General features: G+C 37.1%; 1 protein-coding gene across 1 annotated transcript in view; it reads right to left on the reverse strand.

The window, feature by feature from the left end:
- Positions 1-22350, reverse strand: part of COL25A1 (collagen type XXV alpha 1 chain) — a 451181-nt gene that overhangs the window by 157345 nt on the left and 271486 nt on the right. Inside the window, exon 5 of the mRNA XM_059924214.1 lies at positions 8829-8846. Coding sequence (XP_059780197.1) covers positions 8829-8846 — 18 coding nt within the window. The remainder of the gene's footprint in view (positions 1-8828; positions 8847-22350) is intronic.

Genomic DNA, 22350 nt, shown 5'->3' on the forward strand with positions numbered 1-22350 from the left:
TTTTAGAAAGAGTATATTCTATTTTCTCTCTCCCCACATTTTCAATACTGAGTCACTTCAGCCATTGTTTAAACTAGGTTTAAATGAGGTCTATCCAAAAGAAAGAAGATAGAATAAAATGTTTCTGGAGCTATCTTTCTACCTATTATCTAATAGCATTCTTCTATTGTAATCTCTACACAATCCGAAGAATATATTTTGTATGAAAAATATCATATCAATTGAAATACAACTGGAGATATTTAGAGAGAAAATAAATTTAGCCTATTAAGAATTCTCATAGGATATCAAAATTATCAAACAAAGAAATCCATAAAAACATATGTGAGAAATTACATGTGCATATATAATAAACTAGAGAAAATTTATAAATAAAAATTTTAAAGTTTGAAACACTTCAAACTGAATTAGTTTTAATTCACTGAAGAACAATATTTCTTTTTTTAAAAAACTTTTTATTGAAGTATAGTTAATTTACAATATTATATTAGTTTCAGGTGTACAACATATCAATTCGATATGTTTATAGATTATACTCCATTTAAAGTTTTTACAAAATAATGGCTATAGAGAAATAAAGGTTTGTTGTTTAAGCCACCCAGTCTATGGCATCTTGTTGTAGCAGCCTGAGCTAAGACACACATGTACTACTGATGAGTACTGAGCTGAGCTATCAAGGGGGACTCTCTGCGGACCTTCTGAGCTCTCTCCATGTGGCTCTTTGCTCTCTCACCTGCCCCACAAATTCCAGCTGCCTTGACCTCCTCAAGGGTCAGAGACCACTCTGTTTAGGTGCTCCTTGTTGTGCTGCAGCTGAGAAATTCTCTCCAGGCAGTAGGTTTGGGCAATCTTAGGGTTCACCTTGTTTGTTTACCCTTTCTGTGCTGCCTGTTGTCCAATGCCTTAAAACTGTTGTTTTACACATTTTTTTCTAGGAGCAGAAGTCTTACAGTATGTTAGTAAACTAAGTTTATACTGTAGATTCAATGCTCCAATATCTAGTAGGGAAAGTCTTCCCTCATTTTTCTTTTTATTTCAAAACATTCTTGGCCACTTGGCTCCCTTCCTCTTTCATATGAATTGTATAGCCAGCTTACTAAATTCCTTTAAAAAGTCCTCTTCAGTTTTGGATTGGGATTGAATTAAATTTAAACAGTATTATGAGATACAACTGATATTCTTACATTTGCATATGCCTTGCCCTTGGATGGGGAAAGTTAATATCATAAAATACTATGGAGAACAATATTTCTAACTAAAACTTTTCGATACCTTTAGAAAGAATTGGACACATAAATGTTTGTTTTAGATACAGAATATATACAATAAGTATATCTAACAATGATAATCATTTTTCATGAATTTCTTAATTTTAAGATTAAACTACTTATCCTAAACCTTTATCTTTTGAGGCCATTATTCTATTGGATGTTTATCCAGCAGAAGTATCACTATAAGGGTAATATATCTTCATGGCTCTGTCTCAGTGTGAATGCTTATGTGAGAAGGTATGTATGTAGGTGTTTAGATTCAATAATAACACTTATATGTGCCATACCCTGTTCCAAGTGCTTCATTAAATCATGTATTAAGTCAAACCAACCATCCTTATTTTACATTGAAAAACTGAAGGAAAAAAATAACTTGCCCAAAGTCAGGCAGCTTGTAAGCTGTAGACCAGGCTGTAAACCCAGGTGTCTGCCCATGGAGCCCATCTCCTTAACCTTATCCAATGTATTCCATATGCTCCTTTTAAAGTGGATTGTTGGGACTTCCCTGGTGTTCCAGTGGTTAAGAATCCGCCTTCCAATGCAGGGGACGTGGGTTAGATCCCTGGTTGGGGAACTAAGATCCCACATGCCGCAGGGCAACTAAGCCTGAGCATCACAACTAGAGAAGCCCACATGCTGCAACGAAGACCCAGCCAGCCAAAATTAAAAAAATAAAATAAAATGTAAAAAGTGGACTGTTAAAGCTGATATTTTCAGTTCTTTCAGTCATTTCATCATCAAATGAATATAAAATTAGCTTTAAATCTAAATTATTAAATATATACATTTATCCAACAAAACATTATTGTGCCTTTTCTACATATCAACACTGTATTAAAAAATTGAGATATAGAAATGAGTAAGTTTGGGGAATGATAACAGCTTCTACGTATGCAAATCAATGTCAGATTAATTATTCATGAAAGGCTTTGTGTTACTCACCTTTATTCAGATAGAATTAAAAGGAATATATTTGGTAGAAAATAAAGCATAAAGTTGGCAATAGAAGTTCTTCAATTAATTTCAGTAGGAAAGAATTCTAAGGTAAAATTAAACTTTGGGATAACGTTACACCAATTCAATACACAAATGACCATGTGAAAATAAAGAGATATGGTTATAGTAAAATAAATAAGCTGTTGTATTGTATGTACTCTTAATGGTATAAGCTATTTGGAGTACAATAGAGCCTTTCATATCATGTTAACCATTTAGTTAATAAAATACCACAAAAACTAAAACATTAAGACTTTTATAATCATTCTCTTTATCATATAACCACCACATAAAATACAGACAATGGGGCATGATAATACTTTATCAGGTCTAACATGATTTATCCAGAATAGACTACATTACTAATTTAATATGACAGTTCTATTATGTAGTGAGTAAAATAAAGACTTTCTGTACACACACAGACACACACACGAGCACACGCACATGCACACGCACACACGCATGCATGCATGCAGTCACAGACACATGAATTTCAAATTTCTTGGAGAATGTATATGTCCTCCCCCTGCTCCCAAGTCAGGTAATATGGACCTGACAAAGGCTGGAACACAAACATGAAATATGGGAATTGCTAAAGTGTTAGGTTAGAAGGAGCTTAATATATAATTAAAAACATATGAATGGAAAGCTAAATACTGTCTCCAAATATAGTATTTTTTTCAGGAATAATTCCTTACAAGGCACACACGGCTTTATTTTGTAAATTTTAGTAAAACGTTGTGAAATGGCAACGACAATATCAGAACAACAACAACAACAAAAAGTAAAAAGGGATTTGGGGAAAAAAAGGCAAAGTGACATCTTCCATTTCTTTTCAAGTGCATCTGAACAAGTACAAATGGAAGGCACACGCCTCCATGTGCAGTTGTCTGGTGGTATTTGCTTGTGGTTTTCTCTTGCATTTTTTTCTCACTGAGTAATACAGAATTACACCATGCACGCAACTTTAGTCCTCCAAATTCCTAAGAGAACTATATCTCCTTTATGTTCACATGCAACTCCAAAGGGGAGTTATGAGGAGGGCTTTAAAATTCTAAAAATTTTATGCAAAAGAAGTGCCCTTGGTATAGAAGGGGTATCAATCATTAATATAAGGGTACCAATCATTAATATAATGGTTTCACTATGGAATATACTGATGGAGTTATTTGGGGTGAAGAGAAGGCCAATATATTTTATAAAGTGTGCAAGATAGAATCCTGAGGAGGTTTTTTTAAAAAAACGACTAGTTCCTACAATTTGTATTAAATTATTAGTGGGAGAATATTATTGCTTAAGCAATGTGGTGTTACAACCACCATGAACTACTTTCTATAGCTGTCTTGATTGTTAAAAGTCAAATCCAAGCTTTGACCCCTACAGATAGATTTTACAAAATAAAGTAATACATCATAAGTATAGTCCTGGGCTAATGCTATTAGTTTATTTTCGCCAAAGATTAAATGTCAACATGAATAAACTACTATTATGAAAGGAAACGAAGGCATCCAAACCCTCCAAACCATGTGGGTGTGAGATATTAACATTAATACCTGTTCAGAAAAATCTCAGAACTTAGAAACCTCAGGCCAGTTTTACATGGTATTATTGACTGGGCATTTAGAATTATGAAAAGCTGATAGCTTTCTCGCCTCCTCAGCTTCCTTTTCCTTAAGCTCTTGTATATACCATTTGCAACTCAATAAGATTTCTTGAACTTCTACTATATACAAGGAACTAAGTTAGGTGTTGTGGAGGATAGTGAAGATTGAAGAAAGCATAGATACCACTCTTGAAGATCATAAAAGCTAGAAATAAAGAGAGAAAAGGTGTTTATAAATAACTATGATACAACAGAAAGAGGAAAAGGGAGGGAGGGAATTAATGTTTACTGAGTGCCTGTCATGTACTAAACTGTGTTAGAAGTCATACATGTGTTATTTCAATCCTCACACCCTTTGTTGGGAGAAGACATGATCATCTCTGCTTTATAGATGGGGGAAATGAGACTCAGAGTGACTGAGTAACTTGCCCAAGATCACAGAGCTTCTAAGTGGAAGAGCTAGGGTTTGATTTATGAGCTGTCTGGCTTCGCTGTCTATGTCCCCTCTGTTTTAAGTGTAAAGTAATATAAAAAGGTGTACAGATAAAATGCTGTGGGGATTCAGCAAAAGGAAGAAAGTACATTCAGCTAAGGGAGAGTAACGACATCTTGATGGAAGAAGTAACATGTAAGTATGAAGGGTTATCATATTTGGATGTGTGGAAACTAAGTGTATCTAGGGGCTAGGAGAGAAGCAATTCTGGAGAAAAGACTGGTTTAAGAAAAGACAAATGAAGGAAAACATATTTGAAGTGAAAAAAGTAAATGTTTTGATTCAGTTTGGATGAAGCATTGTCCAAACTGACGTCCAGAAAGAAATTTAATGAAAAGTCAGTGGGAGATAGTGCTGGAAAAACAGGCCAGATCAAAGGATTTGAATGTCAGGTAAGGAACTAAATGGTAGTCATATTGAGATTCAAAGTTTGGGAGTCAGAAGAATGACATAATCAGAACCGTGATAGAAAAAGACATATATAGGTTGATATTGGTTGATGCTACACTCAATCCCAACCCTTGATGTCTCCACTATACAGACAGGAAAAAGCTAAATGTTCACTTTCTTGACTCAGCTCCCTTACAGCAGAGACTGGCCAGGCAACAGGCATGTGTTCACAGTGGGCAGAATGGCAATGGCGAAGTCATGGTCAAGAGAAATAGAAATGGAGAGTCCCTCTCAGGTAGGCAGGGAGCTAGAGGCAGCTAACTGTTCGGTCAGCCATTAACAAGGCTGCACAGAGCATGCGCACCATGACTGTAATACCCGGCAGTAGAGAGGAAAGGGAAAGGAGGACCTGCGATGAAGACGGTAACGGAGAAAGGGAGTGTAGGCAAGGGGAACCAGGAACGGACTCAGTCATCAGAACAGGGGTGCCTAGATCTGGGCAGAAACCCAATTATTAGAACAAAGGCATGGCACCAGGACTACACTTAGAGCAATGGCATTGATGCTGGGTCACCTGCATGTTGGAAAAAGGCCTCCTTAAATGCCTCATGTCCAAGGTCCCAAGGAAACCTGGGGATTAACCAGATGTACAGACACAGAGCAGGACTTGCATGTGTGGTTAAAGTCATCCTTGGAATGGTGGGTCTGCAGAATTGATAGAGCTTTGACACTCTACTTGACTGTTAATATTAAAAGAACAGAGACTGAGTCTGTCTCGTTCACAATTTCACAGCCTTACCATTTGTGCCTTGTACCTAATAGAGGCAAAATAGATACTTGAGTTATTGAAATGAATTATGTTAATATGAATTTATGGAAAAAATATCAGGGTGACTTTCATGTCAATAGATTAACTTTGCCCCACCCCCTGAATAATTCCCATTACCTCTAGGTTGAAATACAAATGTTCATCTGTCTTTTTTTCTAATTTCTTTCCCTTCTTTCTTCCCTTCCTTACTCTCTGTTGCCATTTGTTCTTTTTTCTCTTTCTACCCAATCATTTTTTCAAGTCTCTGTGACATTATTTACTCTAACCCATCCCTTTTCCTCTCCAAGAATTTGATTTCCTCTGATTCAGTGGATTCACAGCAATATTCTCTCCATTCATTCCCCTGCCTCTTTTCCCATCTTAACCACAGCTGCTAGAACTGCCTTTTTTTCTTTCTAATATCCTTTCACCATCTCATTTCCCCTGTCAAGAACCATTTCTCACCCATTTAGGTAAACGCATAGATTCACCTCTCTTCCTTAGGGCCTATTTTCGTATTCAATTTCATACTGCCACTGTAACAGTGTAACTGCTATTTAGCTTTCTAGTCTTTGCAATTTTTTAGCAATTTAAGCTAAGTCCAGCCAAGCTGTCTTCAATTTTAGGAAGATGATCAGAACTCCTTGATTATAAGACATTTTCCCTTTTTCCCACTGGTCTGCAAAATAAAACCCTATTAATCTGGAAGTCCTTACTAAATAATGTGTGATATCGAAGCAGCAGAATTGAGTTTCACTGGCCAAGGAAGAGTTTTGCATCATGTAACAACGTGAATAAGACGAGGTGGTGATGTTCAATCTATGCAAGAAAACACTCATTGACATAAACATTTGCATACGAATAACAAGCAGAACAAAGTTAACAATCATCTAGTACTAAATGAAAACTTCATTAAGAATTCTCTAATTTAAAATCTAAAATTGGAAGTTTCTTCTGAAAAATACTATAATGATGTAGGGATAAGAGGTAGGTCAGACTTTTCCTTGGGGACATAGCAACAAAACTCTTTGCCTATTTTTCATGGCATAGAAAGACAGTGTGAGGGTATCTCTTGTCTTCTCATTTCCCCTCATACCTATCCTTCCTGAATCCATTGCTTTCCTTTTGCTGGGACACGAGGAAGGCATTTTGGAAGAAATGATCATGTGACCTGAGTGTCCACTAAAAGCAAAATTGTAGCCAAAATGAAGGAAAACCAGAGCAGATCACCTTTTGAAAATGCCAGTCTTATCCTCCTTCAAAATTTCTAAAATTTTCAAGTATAGGCAGTTAGGTAGACTATTTTTCTGAAGAGCCATAGTAAATATAAGACTTGCTGTGAAGGTATTCTGAAGTGCCATGATATACCTTCAAATCTTAGCTACAGTGAACCATCCATAGGTGTTCCTGGTTCTGACCATCCTTGGCTTCCTGTGCTGGTTTATCATCTTTCTTCTGCTCGTTCATTGTGGCTGTGTAGTCAAGATTTATTATGACCATGTTCTTCCTTTTACAGTTATCCTCTTTAAAGTCTCATTAATTAATATGCTTTTAATGCTGTGTTTTGTCCAGGTTTGCAAGTCTTTATATCCATATCTGAGTTTTCCACTGTGTTTTGTCTATAGGACATTTGCACTTGGATGTTGTAGCAGATGTAGGTGCCAACAGACACCACTGCCTCCCTCCAAGACGGTGCTAGAATAAAGGTCCCGTATATTCCTACTGCTTCCTGCATTCCTCGAGTAGCTGCAGTGTGCTGTACCTTCTGGGGCAGGCCAGAAGTGCCAGGGAGTTACCACCCAGGCACGACTCTTACCAATGAAGGGCGGGAAATCAGTGCATCAATTTCCCTACCCTCAGTGGGGAGATTCTGAGGCAAGCTCTACACTGTCTCTCCTAGGTTCCTCATATGTTTTATATATGAGTATATATTATACATATATATATTCTTACAGGTTCACACACACAGATATATATAGATATGTATATATACAGAATAAGAAGGGATTAAAAATACATATCTCTTAGATCTAGATCTAGGATAATAATACTTTCAGGGCTATTGTAGCATTAAATAAAATAAAGCATGCAAAGCACCTTTTACTTTGTCTTCATCTCATAATGTAGCAGTTTCAAATTTAGGGAATAAACTACAACTTTCTTTTGTGGATTTTTTTCCCTCCAATAATTAGCTTGAGATAACTTAGAATATAAGAGTGAAAATTATAAATAGAGTATTCTCTGATGTGAATATAAATTAATTACTTTTCAAGATATTTCTCATGAGTAGTGTGAAAAGGACTGTTCTCCTGAAGGCATTTTTGTTTATTTCGTTGGACATCCTTAAATTCAGAGCTCATAAAAACTATAAATAATACTATCATGGTCTAGTATGAGAATTAGCGCACGATAGACAATTTATGATACTGATTAACCAAGATATCATGAAAATCATTTATTTACAAAACAATCTAGGACAGAAATAACATTCAGTATATCGAGGGGAAAGAGACGTAAAGGGAACTCAATAAATAACTATGTTATTTACAGGTATTATAGTGTTAAAGGTAAAACATTAATCATGGCATTTCCTTCTCTCTAGATTCCTACTGACTACAATAAGTGAGTTTGTTGTTTTTTACTGACTCTTCATTTCTGACAACTCCTTTCTTTTGTACTTTCATCTTTTTACACAATCCTCCCCTCCCTAATATTTCCTCATTTTCTTCATTATGATTTAGGGCCAAAAGACTGTCTGTTGACTGCATTCACATTTGATTATAAACCATATCTTCAGCAGTTAGTTTATATTGAAATGTAGAACGAATTCAATATCTGTCTATAATGAATCAAAAGCAGCTGGTAGGATCACAATCTAAATAATCAGTCTGTGTGTATTTACAACAACATTAATGGTAATGATTAATCAGTACTTCACACGAACAAGTTCATACCCGACATCTACTACTAAATCATTTTATCTTACATGAAAGTCCTGTGGCACTGTCTCAGATCAGTTAAGAGTTTTGCTTTATATGATAGTACATTGTTAAACTTGCCATCTGGTCCAACAGCTGATGTGGCTCATACAACCCTTAAGAGGCCCTGAAGCTTTACTCCTGGGAAATATTTGGTCTACTGTGTGGTGTCATGATTACTGGTTCATAACTTTTTTATATCCTTTGAAAAGAATTGCAGAAAAACCTCCATGCTGGGAAAATCCTAATTGAAATTGATTTGTTAGAAGAAAAAGAGTTCACTCACCTCAGGACCAGGCTGACCCTGAAATTGAAAAGAAGAAAAAAAGAAAAAGAATTACAAAATTGTTTCTTAAGTGAATAGTTTCAGTACCAAAATTTAAACTAGTTCTGAATATCTTTTCAAAATATTTCTGAAGATAATAATACCTAACTACTGACAAATCTCACTTGTGTTTTTAAAAAAGTTATGTTATATCTTAATATTTTCACTCTATGCTATTTATCTAAAATCTTGATATTATGGTCATTTTATGTAATTCCAAAATGACTCAAGAGTTTTAGTATGCTCTAGAATTAAAATGGAGAAAAAGAAGGCAAAAGGTGAAATACATCTCACATTATAATAATGAGTGGGTTACATAAAGGGAAGGTCTTCTAGCACATACTATTTTTATGAGCTGCATATTCAGAGATGGCACAAAGTGAAGAAAAAAGAGGCAGATATTTTAGTTTTAGAATTCACTGACACTTTAAATTTCTCATTGTTTCAATAATATTTTACGTCAATTTTAAAAAATAAACATCTATCTTTTACTCTGCATAATCTAGCCTAAGGGCATTTTTAAACAGATATGAGAGGTCTTTGGCTCAATTAAAGTGCATCATAACTCCTCATACAATCAATAGATTATGTAACATCTGGTCAATCGGATTTACTTTGAATGTTACTTTTTTGTTGCTTAAGCTGATAAAAATTTCCAAGCAGCATAACTGCAAATTCTTCTCACTAAAGGAAAATCACCTGTGAATAAAAGTATTGATTACATATCACCTTCTTAAAATCTCCAATTGGGTTTTGTGTAAGATGAGATGAAAGAAAAAGTTCACACCGAGTTAGGGAATCTTAAAAAATAAATAATGTATAATCTCATTCTATCAGCTGTATGCCACTGGGTATTACACAAAAAAGCATGGACCTAATCCAACTCCCAGAGAAGACTCTCTTTCTCTCTCAGTCCCTCTCCAGGCTTGGAATTTCTCTAGGTACTTGCCTTCTAACTGACTGGGGATAAAACATGATTTCCAAGAGCTTTGTCTGAAAATGTGGTTGGCTAGATTTTATCTAATCAAACCAGGAAGGGGAGCTACACCAAGTTACTGTGGATGTTACTCACCCCACTCCTGACTCTTTTAGTGATGGAGAGGGAGAAAGAAAATACCATTCATTCATTCCTTACTGAGTCCCAGGCAACTCTGGATATGTTACTCCATTTATTCCTTAAAACTGCCTTGCATTTTATAAAGGAAGAAACTGAAGCTCATAGAAATAAGTTAAAAATCACACAGCCTATAGTTGGAAAAGCCAGAATTTAAACCCAAAACTGATTCCAAAGTTCATACATTTTGCACCAGGCCATTTTGCCTTTCACTCTGGAAGTTTAAACTCACAGCTATATGCAGACTTGTTCAGATCAACAGTGGTCCCAGGGCACTCTTCGCATGAGTGGACACTAAACTTCCCAGCCACTCCCGGGCTGCAACAGTGTGAACCTCCGCTTGCAGATGCAGACCTAGGACCAGCAGGCACCCAGCCTCTCAACTGACACCTGTACAGAAACCAGGTCAGCAAAGCTTCTTGAGGGCAACAGACAGCCCTAACCTCAGCTCTAAACATGGAGAACCTACAAGTGCAGGGCTGTTCACCTCCATGTAAATATGGGTCTTCCCAGATCCATGTAATGGATGAAATTACAGTATGTGCTCACTCGCACTTGCATTCTCACTCTCTCTCTGGATACTTTAAGCTTCTGATCTTTCCGAACTTTTAAACTAATGCAAACTCAGAAATGTGAACATGCATCTTTTTAAGAACCTCAGAATACATTACCTGTCTTATATGGGTTTTTTTTGTTTTTTGGGTTTTTTTGTAAAAACTAAAACATAGGATTCTCTAAAATCAGAAAGAATTTCTTCAAAGGAATATATTTTAGCATCATTGCTGAGATTTTTTTATTCCTATGGTTGTTTTACAAATTATAGGCTTTTCCTGTCTGCCTCTAAAAAGTGGCATTTCTGCCATTACGTTGAACAAATGATTTTAGCACAATGTGTGTGTATAAATTTCTATGTTATTATATACAAATATACATTGTATTATGAATTTTATGTTAATGATAGTGAGAACAAATAGTAAATGACAGTGAGATTAAAAAGTTGACTTTTACATAGGCATTGGAAAGTATGTAGCACCAGGGAACTCAGATTACCTTAACATGTGATATGAATTTCAGGTGTGTTTGGTGTGTGTACAGGTATGTGTGTATGTGTAGGGTGGGGAACGTGAAAAAGAGAGATGGAAGTGGGTTGGTAGAGAGGCTTTCCAGAAAAACGACGCATACAACATGGCAAATCTGGCAACGCTCCCTAAAACGTGGATTACACAAGGTAAGACTTACAAATCGTACACAAGATTCCAGGGCTGCCTACACCAAGTCTTCTCACTGCATGTGATATAACAAACTATTCACTAGGAGACACCCAGAATACCTGTAAGAAAACAGTCTAGCAGCTGGAGTCTTGTAGTCATGGTAGTAGAGCCATCTGGCCAAATGAATGAAGTGATGGAGGAGTGGTGCCAGTGGGTGTAGAAGTGTTAGTTTCCCCCGCAGGAGAGCAGAGCATAGAGGGAGAGTAGACAAGAGCCCAAGAAGAGCATCTCAGAAACTCCCTGGTGACTGAGGGCACTGTGCGAGGAAAACTTCTTCACACACAGATCGCCCAAAGAAGTATCTCAGAATTTCTTTAAGTTGCCTCTGAGTAGTTCATTGAGCAATACACGTATTTTCATTCACTAGTGGATCTTTTTCAAGTCTATTCTAATTTATAGGTAGTGAACATTATTAATAATCAAAACTGAAAGTTAATTTCTTTCGGTTTTCTAAAATGCACTCTAAATGAGTAGTTGAAAATTATGATTAAAGTTCGCAAAATACAACTTAATTTGTAAAAATGGAATTCCTGAAAAGGACCTTTTTCCCCAAGCAAATCACCAAAATGTTTCTAAAAATAAAAACCTGAATCTAGTATAACCAAGAGCCATGCCAAGGGAAATAGTTAAATCACAGAAATACTGAAGTTTGGAACATACATGTAAAGAAGGAGAAAGCTGAGTGTTCCGAGTGGCTGGTTTACAGTAAGCCCAGTGCAATGCCCCCAAGGCAGCTAAGGCACCAGTGTGAAGAAAAAGAAGCAGAAGGAGGAACTGACTTTAAAATGTGGTAATCAGAAAAGTATGGTGGAAAACAATCAGCCAGTAGCTGATGCTTGACAGAAAAGTGTTCAAAGCAAGTTGAAAGTTTCGCGAGGCAAGTAAACCATAATGGAACGTGATAAATGACATGACGTATCACTGGAGTAGGTACTGTTACTTTAGGCAATTAAAGAGCAATATTAACCATTCTTTGTTAGGCTGTTATCACAACTACGGTTGCCAGAAAGTACTAACACTCTTCTCTAAATCGACAAAGTCATTTAGATTTCTGACTGAGGCAATTAGTTTCAGTACATGATACTTTTTCATGGCTGGTAATTCTGTGTCATCCATTTTCAAAGGGGAGGAATGCTGTTTTTCCATTAGCACATGCACAGATAGGCACACAAAATTTGTACTTTTAAAATACCATCTTACTTTGAAATACTGAGTCGGATAACAGACCCACATACATTTTAAATAAAATTGCCTTCACTTACAAAAACTTGATTAGTATTGTTCACGCAACTCTAAAAGGTGCTACCTCTGCTTCAAGGTAATTAGAAAGAAATCACTTCAATAACTTAGAAACTCCCCATTAAGAAACTCAACCTTTACTACCACTTTTAGTACCCTCAGATTCAGATTTATTTCATTGTCTTGAATTGAAAGAAAAAATACTTCAAAATAATAATTTCTATGATTTTGCATTTTTGAACCCTTCCTGTCTAAAAAGATCATTTGACAATGATTACCATAACTTTATTATCTCTTGAAAATTCTCAAATTCACATATTCAGATGTCAAGCTTATTTTTCTTTTCAGAAGAAAATAGCACCTGAAGTAAGCACCCAGGTAAAGCTTTAGAATGACATCACAGGAACTTTGAGTGGCAACAGGATTATTCTGATGGCAGAGCTTCTGAGGACCAACAGGAATCCTATCATGGAACCATCTCAATGGGATCACTTAACCTTTCAAGAGTCACAGTTTGACCTAAAGTCTGTGCCAGTAAATAGAACAGATGTACTCTACACTTGCAGCCAGGAAGCAGGAATCTTGCTCATCTTTCCTTCACATTTAATTCCCAATACCCCAGTGCCCAAGTTATAAGGTGCTTCAGAAACAATCACTGAATTGCTGAAAGATGAGAATATTTTGACTGATCCAAAAATGATTTACAATATTTTTAGAGAACCATTAGGAAGTTGACTATCGTTACATTACAGGGTTGTATTTTCAAAATGTAGCTTCTAAATCTCTTGGCTTCTGCTCACTGCAGAATAAACACATGTATGTCAAAGAGGAAGTCTCCTCCCTCAGTGGAATCTTCTTCAGATAATAGAGATGGAGCTAAGGCAGAAGCTTGCAGAGGCATCAGAGGAGGATTTAGATACCTACATATGTGCCTCAGAACAAAAAGCATGAGAGTGCTATCCTGAAGAAAAATCACTCCCTAGTTTGATTAAACCTCCACATCTAACTAACGTGAGAATATTATATCAAATTACTTTGTAAATTATAAAATGCTCCACAATTATAGCATGGCAATTTAAAGTAGGCTATAAAACCAACACCAACAATTCATTCAACTAATTCAAATTTAGATAAAAAGTGTATTAATTTTAAAAACAAATTAATATGCAAATGCTAAACTACAGAGGAAAGCAATTGAAGAAATAAAGCATTACACATTATGTGTGTTAATTAAAAAATGGCTTTGCAAAGACTGCATAATCTCTCAACGTCTATAAGCTGCTCATGCTTCCAAAGACTCCTACGCGCCTGACTGAGACAAACATTATTCATAATTTATATTGCCTGTTGTGTTACCCTACAGGATAGATATTAATAATTCTTACCTTAGCCACAGTCACATAATATGACTTAGACTATTTCAATTTAAGGTTTTCTTTTAAGAAATACTTAACCCTTGGTGGTTTTAATTCTGGGAAAGAAAAGTCATATTCTACTCAAGAGGAAAATAAATAGCTATACTCTCAAGCCTGGTGGATGTCATTTTATTTTAATTTGAAAGAGAAAGAGAGTGAGAGCAAACATGGAGATGGTTTTGTTCGGTTCAATGTAAAGAAAACAAAAATTCATTCAAAACTTGGAAGATTTCTTCCATGACATTTGCCTTTTGAAAATAAATAACATGACTTATTTAAAGATTTACTCATATTTAAGCAGATTAAGTCCTTCCCACAATAATTTTAAAACATTATTATATTTTCTAATACCATACTATTTTTAGCTTTCTTATGATTAAATGTTCATAACAGGAACATAAGAAAAGTAAAGAATTTTATCATGTGCATTTTTTGTCATTAAAAATTTCACATACAGAGCATAAGAAAGATAAAGACTCCATTTATGCATTAATTTACAATATTAAATTGTACTGGATGCCTAATATTCCACTGAGGGTGATTTTTGGTATTATAAACAGTGTTTACATATTTCTATATAAATATCTGACTATTATGATTATTTCCTTATGATACAACACGGATAATGCAGTGTTATTCCAATTATAAACTTCATATATTTTATTTATTTATATTGTAGTATATCAAATACAGATTATATATATTTTCTAGGACATAATTCTACATGTGTATGCATATGTATTTATTCAGACATATATTTGTAAATCTATCTATATGAAGAGAGAAAGAGAAAGAAAGAAAGAGAGAGAAGGAAGGAAGGAAGGGAGAAAGGAGACAGAAAGGGAGAGAGGGAGGAAGAGAGAAAAAATATATGAAAATAGTGGTTATCTCTGGGTGGTGGAATTATGAGTAATTATTTCTATCTTTAGAGTTTTCTAGAATTCACAAGATTTTACTAGCCCCATGTCTTGATTATAAAAATATTTGTTAGCACGATACCTAATTCACTGCAGAAAACTTTTAAACAGAACCTTAAGTCAAATTTTTTCCATACTAGATTCATTCACTCAAAGATCTAGGTCAGTGATTTTGAATTCCATTTTCCAACTTTCTCCCAATTCAGGGTGTTTTTAGTTACTTGGAAGAATCTGAAAAATTCTTAAAACTATTCGTTAAAATTCAATAAGTAAGGTTTTTAAATTCACCTTCTGTGTATGCCCCACATCATTTCTAGGAGTAGGGTTGGGGTAGAGACAGGGGCAGGAGAGTTTTAGAGTCAAGCACCACCTACAGGAGGTCATGGTTCCACATACACTGGGGATCCCTGCTCAGCTGAGTTTGCTGGGAATCTTTGCAATTTTGCAGGCCAAAATATTTGGGTTTTGGCATTTAGCTGTATTATTTTATAAAGCCATTTAAAGCAGTGGTCCCCAACCTTTTTGGCACCAGGGACTGGTTTCGTGGAAGACAATTTTTCCACAGACCGGGGTCGGGGGATGGTTTTGGGATGACTCAAGTGCATTACATTTACTGTGCACTTTATTTCTATTATTATTACATTGTAATATATAATGAAGTAATTATACAACTCACCATAATGCAGAATCAGTGGGAGCCCTGAGCTTGTTTTCACTTGCCACTCACTGATAGGGTTTTGATATGAATCTGCAAGCAATTGATTTATTATGGTCGCTGTGCAGTCAAACCTCTCTGCTAATGATAATCTGTATTTGCAGCCGCTCCCCAGCGCTAGCGTCACCACCTCAGCTCCACCTCAGATCATCAGGCATTAGATTCTCATAAGGAGCGTGCAACCTAGATCCCTCGCATGCACAGTTAATTAGTAGGGTTCGCACTCCTAAGAGAATCTAATACCACCGCTGATCTGACAGGAGGCGGAGCTCAGGCAGTAATGCGAGCGATGGGGAGCCGCTGTAAATACAGATGAAGCTTGGCTCGCTCGCTCACCCGCCGCTCACCTCCTGCTGTGTGGCCTGGTTCCTAACAGACCATGGACCGGTACCGATCCGGGGGACCCTGATTTAAAGGACTTATGCTTTTGGATATAAATGTGTATCAAACTTCTAAAACATACTACATCTCCAAGCCTTTTCACCAAGTGGCATGGAATCAGGAAGGTGTAAATAAATAAGTTTACAAACACATGTTTAATAGGAAACAATAAATACATGGAATACACATGAGTAGAGACACCTGCTCAGCTTCCACTGTTTTGAAAACACACATCTTTTAAAGAACGCAAAAACCATTTTTACTGCCCAACCAATTTTTCTTAAATTGTATATAATGAATAATTTGGTTTCTGCCATGTTTGTTAACATCTTTGAAAGTGTGTTATTTTGATTGCACCAGATAAATACTGGAAGCCAATTTATAAACATCTCTCAGTCTGATTTAAATTTATATAAGTGCCCAATCCAATTTTCTAAATTTTGTGCGAAAAAAAATGGATTTAGTGCTCTCTGCAGCTGTCTTAGACGTTTGTGTTAATAAATGCGTTAATAAAAGCAGAGTCAATTGATAACGTGTGAGTCACATAATGCTTATTGCTCCAGTGAAACAGAACCCTAAAAATGGAAACCTACCACAAAATTTGGGCAGAGAGGCTCTGCAAGCTGAGAAGCTTGTGTGCTTTAGAGACCAAGATGTTTAGGACTGCCTCATAACAGCTATCACTTACTGACTACCACAAGACACCAGGGGTTTTACAAATGACATCTCGGTTACAATAACTACAAATCAGGGCTCATTTCCATCATTTTATAGTTGAACAAACCAAGTTTCAGAGAGGTTGGGTAATATTCCCAGTCACACAGCTTCAAAAAGGGGAAACTGGAATATGGACATGGGTTTGTCTGACTTGAACCCTTTTGTGCTCTCACTTGTATCATGCTGGTGGCTGAAGCCATGAGCTTGGGCAAGATTACCCAGAGGAACAGGTAGCAGTCATCCTTAATCCTCTTTTAAATTGGATAAGAGCTATAGCTGCTCTAGCTAGAAATATCCATACAAGAAAAACTTAATTTTGCATACACACAACAAACCCCTTAAGTCCATCCATGGATTCTCTAGCAAATCATTCATCCCAGGTCAAGAACCCCTGGGTAGACAAAGACAAACATTTTAGGGGAAAGAGATGAAGAGCATCTCCAAAGGACACTGAGGAGGAAAAGAATTAAAAACAATAACAACAAACACGAGTTTATAAAGCCAATACTGAAGAGAATTTCAAAAAGAGAAATTAAAATGAGGATTGGAAAGAGTCCATTGCATTTAACCATTAGGAAGTCAGAATATTTATTATAAGTGTTTGAGCAGTGAGGTGAGAAAATTAAGACAAGAATAAGCTCCAGAGGTGGCAAGCAGGTGTCATACCAAGTGGCAACTCTGGTTGCGAATGGCCACCTGGAATAATGTGTTAAAAGAAGATTCTGAGGTTGGGTTATAGAATTTGGGAAATGGCACTGGGATTAATCAGCAATGTCTACAGAAGGTAAAAGGTGGAAACCATGTGTACCAACTCTTTGCCAATCTCAGCAGACAGTTCTTTTGAGTATCTGTGTATAAAGGGAAAACAGAAACAGGATAGTAGCTAAAAGGGATATAGAGTTGGAGAGAAGTTTTTTGTTTATTTGTTTTCACAGTAGGTGGGGAGGATTTGACAATGTTTGCAAACTGACAGAAAACTATTAGCTGAGAGGAAAGAAATGGCTTGTAGAGCAAAATCAATATACAAGAGAACACAAAAAGAAGTGGTGTCAGAGAATCGGGGTGAGGAGAAAGGGTGTCCTTTTGTCTAAGTAGAGGAGAAAGAAAGTGAAGACAGATGCAAATACATTTGGATGTACAGGGGCAGAAAATGGAAGTACTCCTAGCCCTAAATCTCAAGACACTCTCAAGACACTTCTGAGTGTGGGATGGAGGTGGGAAAAGTAAGGTTGATTATTTATTTATTCATTCAGTCAATATTTGTTAAGCCACTCCAGTGTGCCAGCCATTCTTCAAGTACTAGGAATATGGTAAATGTAATAAACAAAAGAGAGTCCCTGCCAACAAAGTCCCACCTGCTTGTGGGGGGAGAGAATGTAAGAGAATGTTTATAAATAATGCTGCAGGTGGCCATAATGGCTAAGAAGAAAAACATATGAGGATAAGGAGAGTAGAGTAGGAGGGTACCATTTTATAGGGTGGTCATGAAAGGAACAGAGGAAAAGAGGGAAAAGGAATAGCAAGAGGAATGCCCTATAAGGAGAGAGAGTCTTCCAGTCACTGACAGTGGGTCTGGAGTGGAGCGAGCGATGGGAACGCGGCAAGGTGTGCAGTCATAGAGGTGGAAGATCCAGGTCATGTGGAACTTTGTAAGTCATGATAAGAACTTGGCTTTTAATTGGGGTGAGATAGAAAGCCTTCAAGAGGAGCTTTTGTACAGAGAAGTGACATAATCTGAATTATATTTGAAAAGGATAGTGTTCACTGTGGGGAAAAGAGTGTAAGAAGGCAAGAGTGTAAGTATGGAGGGAAGTTAAGAGGCTTTGTAATAATCCAAGTAAAATGTAAATGATGGGATGGGCCAGGATAGTAGTGGCAGAGGACAAAATGGTTAGATCCTGCATATATTGTGAAGAAAGTGGTGCCAGATTTGCAGATAGATTGAACGCCGGGTGTGAGAAAAAAGGAGTCAGGAGTGACTCCAAGATTTGACTGGAGCAACTAAAGGAAGGAGATGTCACTTACTGCTGTGCTGAAGACTAAGAGGAGCAGCTTTGGAGAATTTGGTTTTGGACATGTTCAGGAGATCTGTGAAAGAGCCATGTGTGGATGTTGAGTAGATACTTGGATATACAAGTCTAGAGTTCATAGGAGAAGTCCAGGTTGGAGATATAAATCTGGGAGCCTTTGACATATAGATAATATTTAAAACCATGCGATTATATGTGATCACCTAGCAACAAGTGAATGTAAATAAGGAGGAAAAAAGGCTCAAGGACCGAACCTTCCAGCACAACATTTAGAGACCGTGAAGAAGTAAAAGAACTCGCAAGGCTGAGAAGGAGCGAGGTAGGAGGAGCACCTTGAAAGAGTGATACCCAGCAAGGAGATAGGCAAGAAAAGGGCTTCAACAAGCAGGGGGCACTTGGCTGTGTTGAATATGGTCCAGTAAAATTTAAAAGGAACCCTGATCCCTGAATTTGTCATGGTGAAGGTAATCAGTGACCCTAACAAGAACGTTTCAGCAGAGTGGTAGAGATTAATGGTCAGGGACAGTTCGTCCCTTGTGGCAGGAGGAAAGGCGGGTACAGATCTAAATTATCAGATTTGGTGGTGGGAGTGTATAGAATTATATTCTGATGGTTTCTATTTTCTCAGAGAAATAACAAACAATACTTTCAACAAAGTTAAATGCGGAGGAGATGCTGGAGGAGTCAGGAGCAAGAAAAATGTTTGAAATAACTAAGAAAGTTAGAGAGGGACTGGATTACAGACACAGACAGCACCACGCATCTTGAGATTAGTGGTTGTGAGCTGAAAATGAGACCAGTTAGCAGAGCTGTTTTTCTTCATCTGTATTCAGCTCTGTGGATGCAGGTGCAGAGCGGAGGGTGAGTTGGATTTAAGTAGGTTTGAGGTCTCCCCAGGCCAGGACAGAGGGAGAGGAGTTACAAGTGTATACATACAAGAGCATGAGTATAATGATGGAATGAGACACCTAATCTGTTACGGAGGGAAGTGGGGATATAGGAGGTCTGTGGAAGAGTGTTTTCCATTTTTTTTGTCAGATGAATTTTTTATTCTTTCCATATTATGTTTGTGATATACCCAGTAGGTTATCTTTAATAAGTTCAATTAGTAGAATGTCTGGTGTAATCTTTTATTATAGTTTTTAACCAGTGATGTTTTAACAATTTTTTAAGCCACACTTTTAATTTATTTTAGCTATGTTCCTATCTCTTTAGGCTTAGTTGCAGGAATACAATTTCAATAACATATACTCTAACAATAATAAAGATAATATTATCTATATTTATTCAATAAGGACTCAAAAATCTTTGGAAGTATAGAGAAATTATGCAAAATATGTTGCTTAAAAGACTGAATTTCCCTATAATTCTTGTTTCGAGACATTGTTCATGATGAGCTACCATAGAATTTCCATGAATCACCCATTCCTACATTTTCTGTAACAAGGCCAAAGAAACTTTACCAAGCAAGTCACAAAACTTTAAGGGTTACAGTGGCTATGTAAACAAAGTGCTGCTGAAATGTCAGAGGAAGAAATATGGCACTTGGAGGACTCAGGCAGTCCCAGCAGGAACTGACCCAGTTTCAAAACTTCACTTCTGCTCCATCAAAGGTAATGACATCTCATTCTGACCAAATCAAGGCTTAGTTAGACCTGGCAGTCAAAGCTCTCAGCTCAGCCTCTGAGAGACCCATGGCCCCCAATTGCTCCAGGCTCCTGACCCCTCAAACACCTTGCTCCTGCTATCCACCCAGCCTGCGTGCCCTCTCGCCCATTCCACTTGTCAAAATCCCATCCAGGCTTTAGGGTTTTCATCTCTTTCAAAGATCTGCCTGCTTTCCCACAGCAGATAGGAACTTCATTTCTTCTGAATAGCCACAGATCATTTTCTTAATTCTTTTATGACATTATATTCTGCCTTAAATTATGGCTATTGGTATCTTACCTCTCCTATTAAATGGTATGCTCCTTGAACAGCTAACACTTATGGTGCTGATACAATAAGCCAGGCACTGTGCCTTTTGTTTTGCAGACATTAGTAGGTACCATTATTAGCCCCATTATACAGTTGTGGAAACTGAGACAGAGAGGGTGAGTGACTTGCCCAAGATCACACAGCTAGTAAGTGGAAATACTGAGATATGAATTCAGGTCTGTCAGATTCCAGAGCCTATACTTTTTTAACTATTATGCTATACTGCATCTTGGACAGTGGCAGGCATATAATAAATATTTGATTTTTTAAAATTTAGCTTTACATGAATTTTTATTCAATCAACCTACTAAATGCCAGGCACTGTGGTGGTGATAGAGGAACAAGGAAAAATAAGGCATGGACCCTTCAATGGGGGAACTCGCAGTCACAGGTAACACAGAGAAATTCATACATTTTCAGATTCCCATATTTTATTGGGCTTTGTCTTCCCAAGCAACTGGAAGACCTTTTGACAAAGGCTTAAATTGTGAAAACTAGTTAAAATTCTCTCTTTTCACTGTGATAAAAATGATTGTATTGAAAAATAAACTACCTTAATTTAACAGATAACGTTATACAGTTAGTGATGCTGGGACTAAATTAGAGACTGTAATGTTACCAAGAGTATACTGAATACATTCAGCCCTTCTATAATACGAATGTTCTCAGTTGAGACAGGGAATGTAACAGCATTTTTAGAGCCACTGGCTGAATTACCTCTATTGATGAGGATCAGCAGGTTCTTTCTGAATGAGTCTAAATAACTGCTGACGGGCAGAAGATGGTGTTCCATGGGCTGTAACCACAGCATGCTAGGAGCCCACTGGGGAGAGAATAAAACACGAGTTCCCATGCATGAATGGTTCTATGTCCTGCCTGGATCATGCTGACTGGCCATCCTTGAAATTGTATAAATGAAAGGAAGTAGGCCCAGGTAGACGCTTGCATTAATAATTGGTGTGAATGAAGTAAATTAGGCTAACCCACCAGGTCCTTCCTAAAGGGGTGGAGAGGCGGTACAAACCTCCAGAAATAAAGTCTGCTAAAACCATCTCTTCAAAGCTTTTGACATTTATTTTTTTCTCACTGAAAGGAGAGTTCAGGGAGAAGTTTTAGTTCACACAAACGCACACGCACAGTAGAGGTATAGGAAGCATGAACTAAGACATGGGAGTTATGTAGCACTGTCCTTATTCACAAAGGAAGTCAAGGGACCTGGTTCTGCCATTAAGGCAAGGGAGGACTTTTCTCTGATGTTAGAGGGCAGGTATAGTGCAGTTTGGGGCTCCTTTAGCTCCTGGGTCTATTCCCACATTCGCTATCTGTACTGCAACGGAATCTGCCCCCCTTATTGGTACAGTCATGTCGTGACTGCAGGCAGGCAGAGCTAAAGGCAGTCCCAATCAGAAGAGAGAGCTCAAGCAGTTCAACCAAACCATGATTCATTTTCAAATTTTTGAAGGAAACAATACTTTTGAAACCTCTTGCTTTGTGATCCTAGAGAATACAGTTTTCACCTGCCTATTTCCTGGTGTAGACATTTCCCAGGGTTCTAAATGCTTTTCAACATCTCCCTTTCATGAAGAGCCCATAGTAGTAAAGAATAATGAGAAATATCAAACCCATTTAACAATGGGGTAGAATCATGTTTTCTTCTAACTTTTGTAGGGGAAAAAACGAATTTGTTTTTGCAGCAATATCCTTTAC

The sequence above is a fragment of the Balaenoptera ricei genome, chromosome 5 (assembly GCF_028023285.1).
Source record: "Balaenoptera ricei isolate mBalRic1 chromosome 5, mBalRic1.hap2, whole genome shotgun sequence".
Classification (NCBI taxonomy): Eukaryota; Metazoa; Chordata; class Mammalia; order Artiodactyla; family Balaenopteridae; genus Balaenoptera; species Balaenoptera ricei.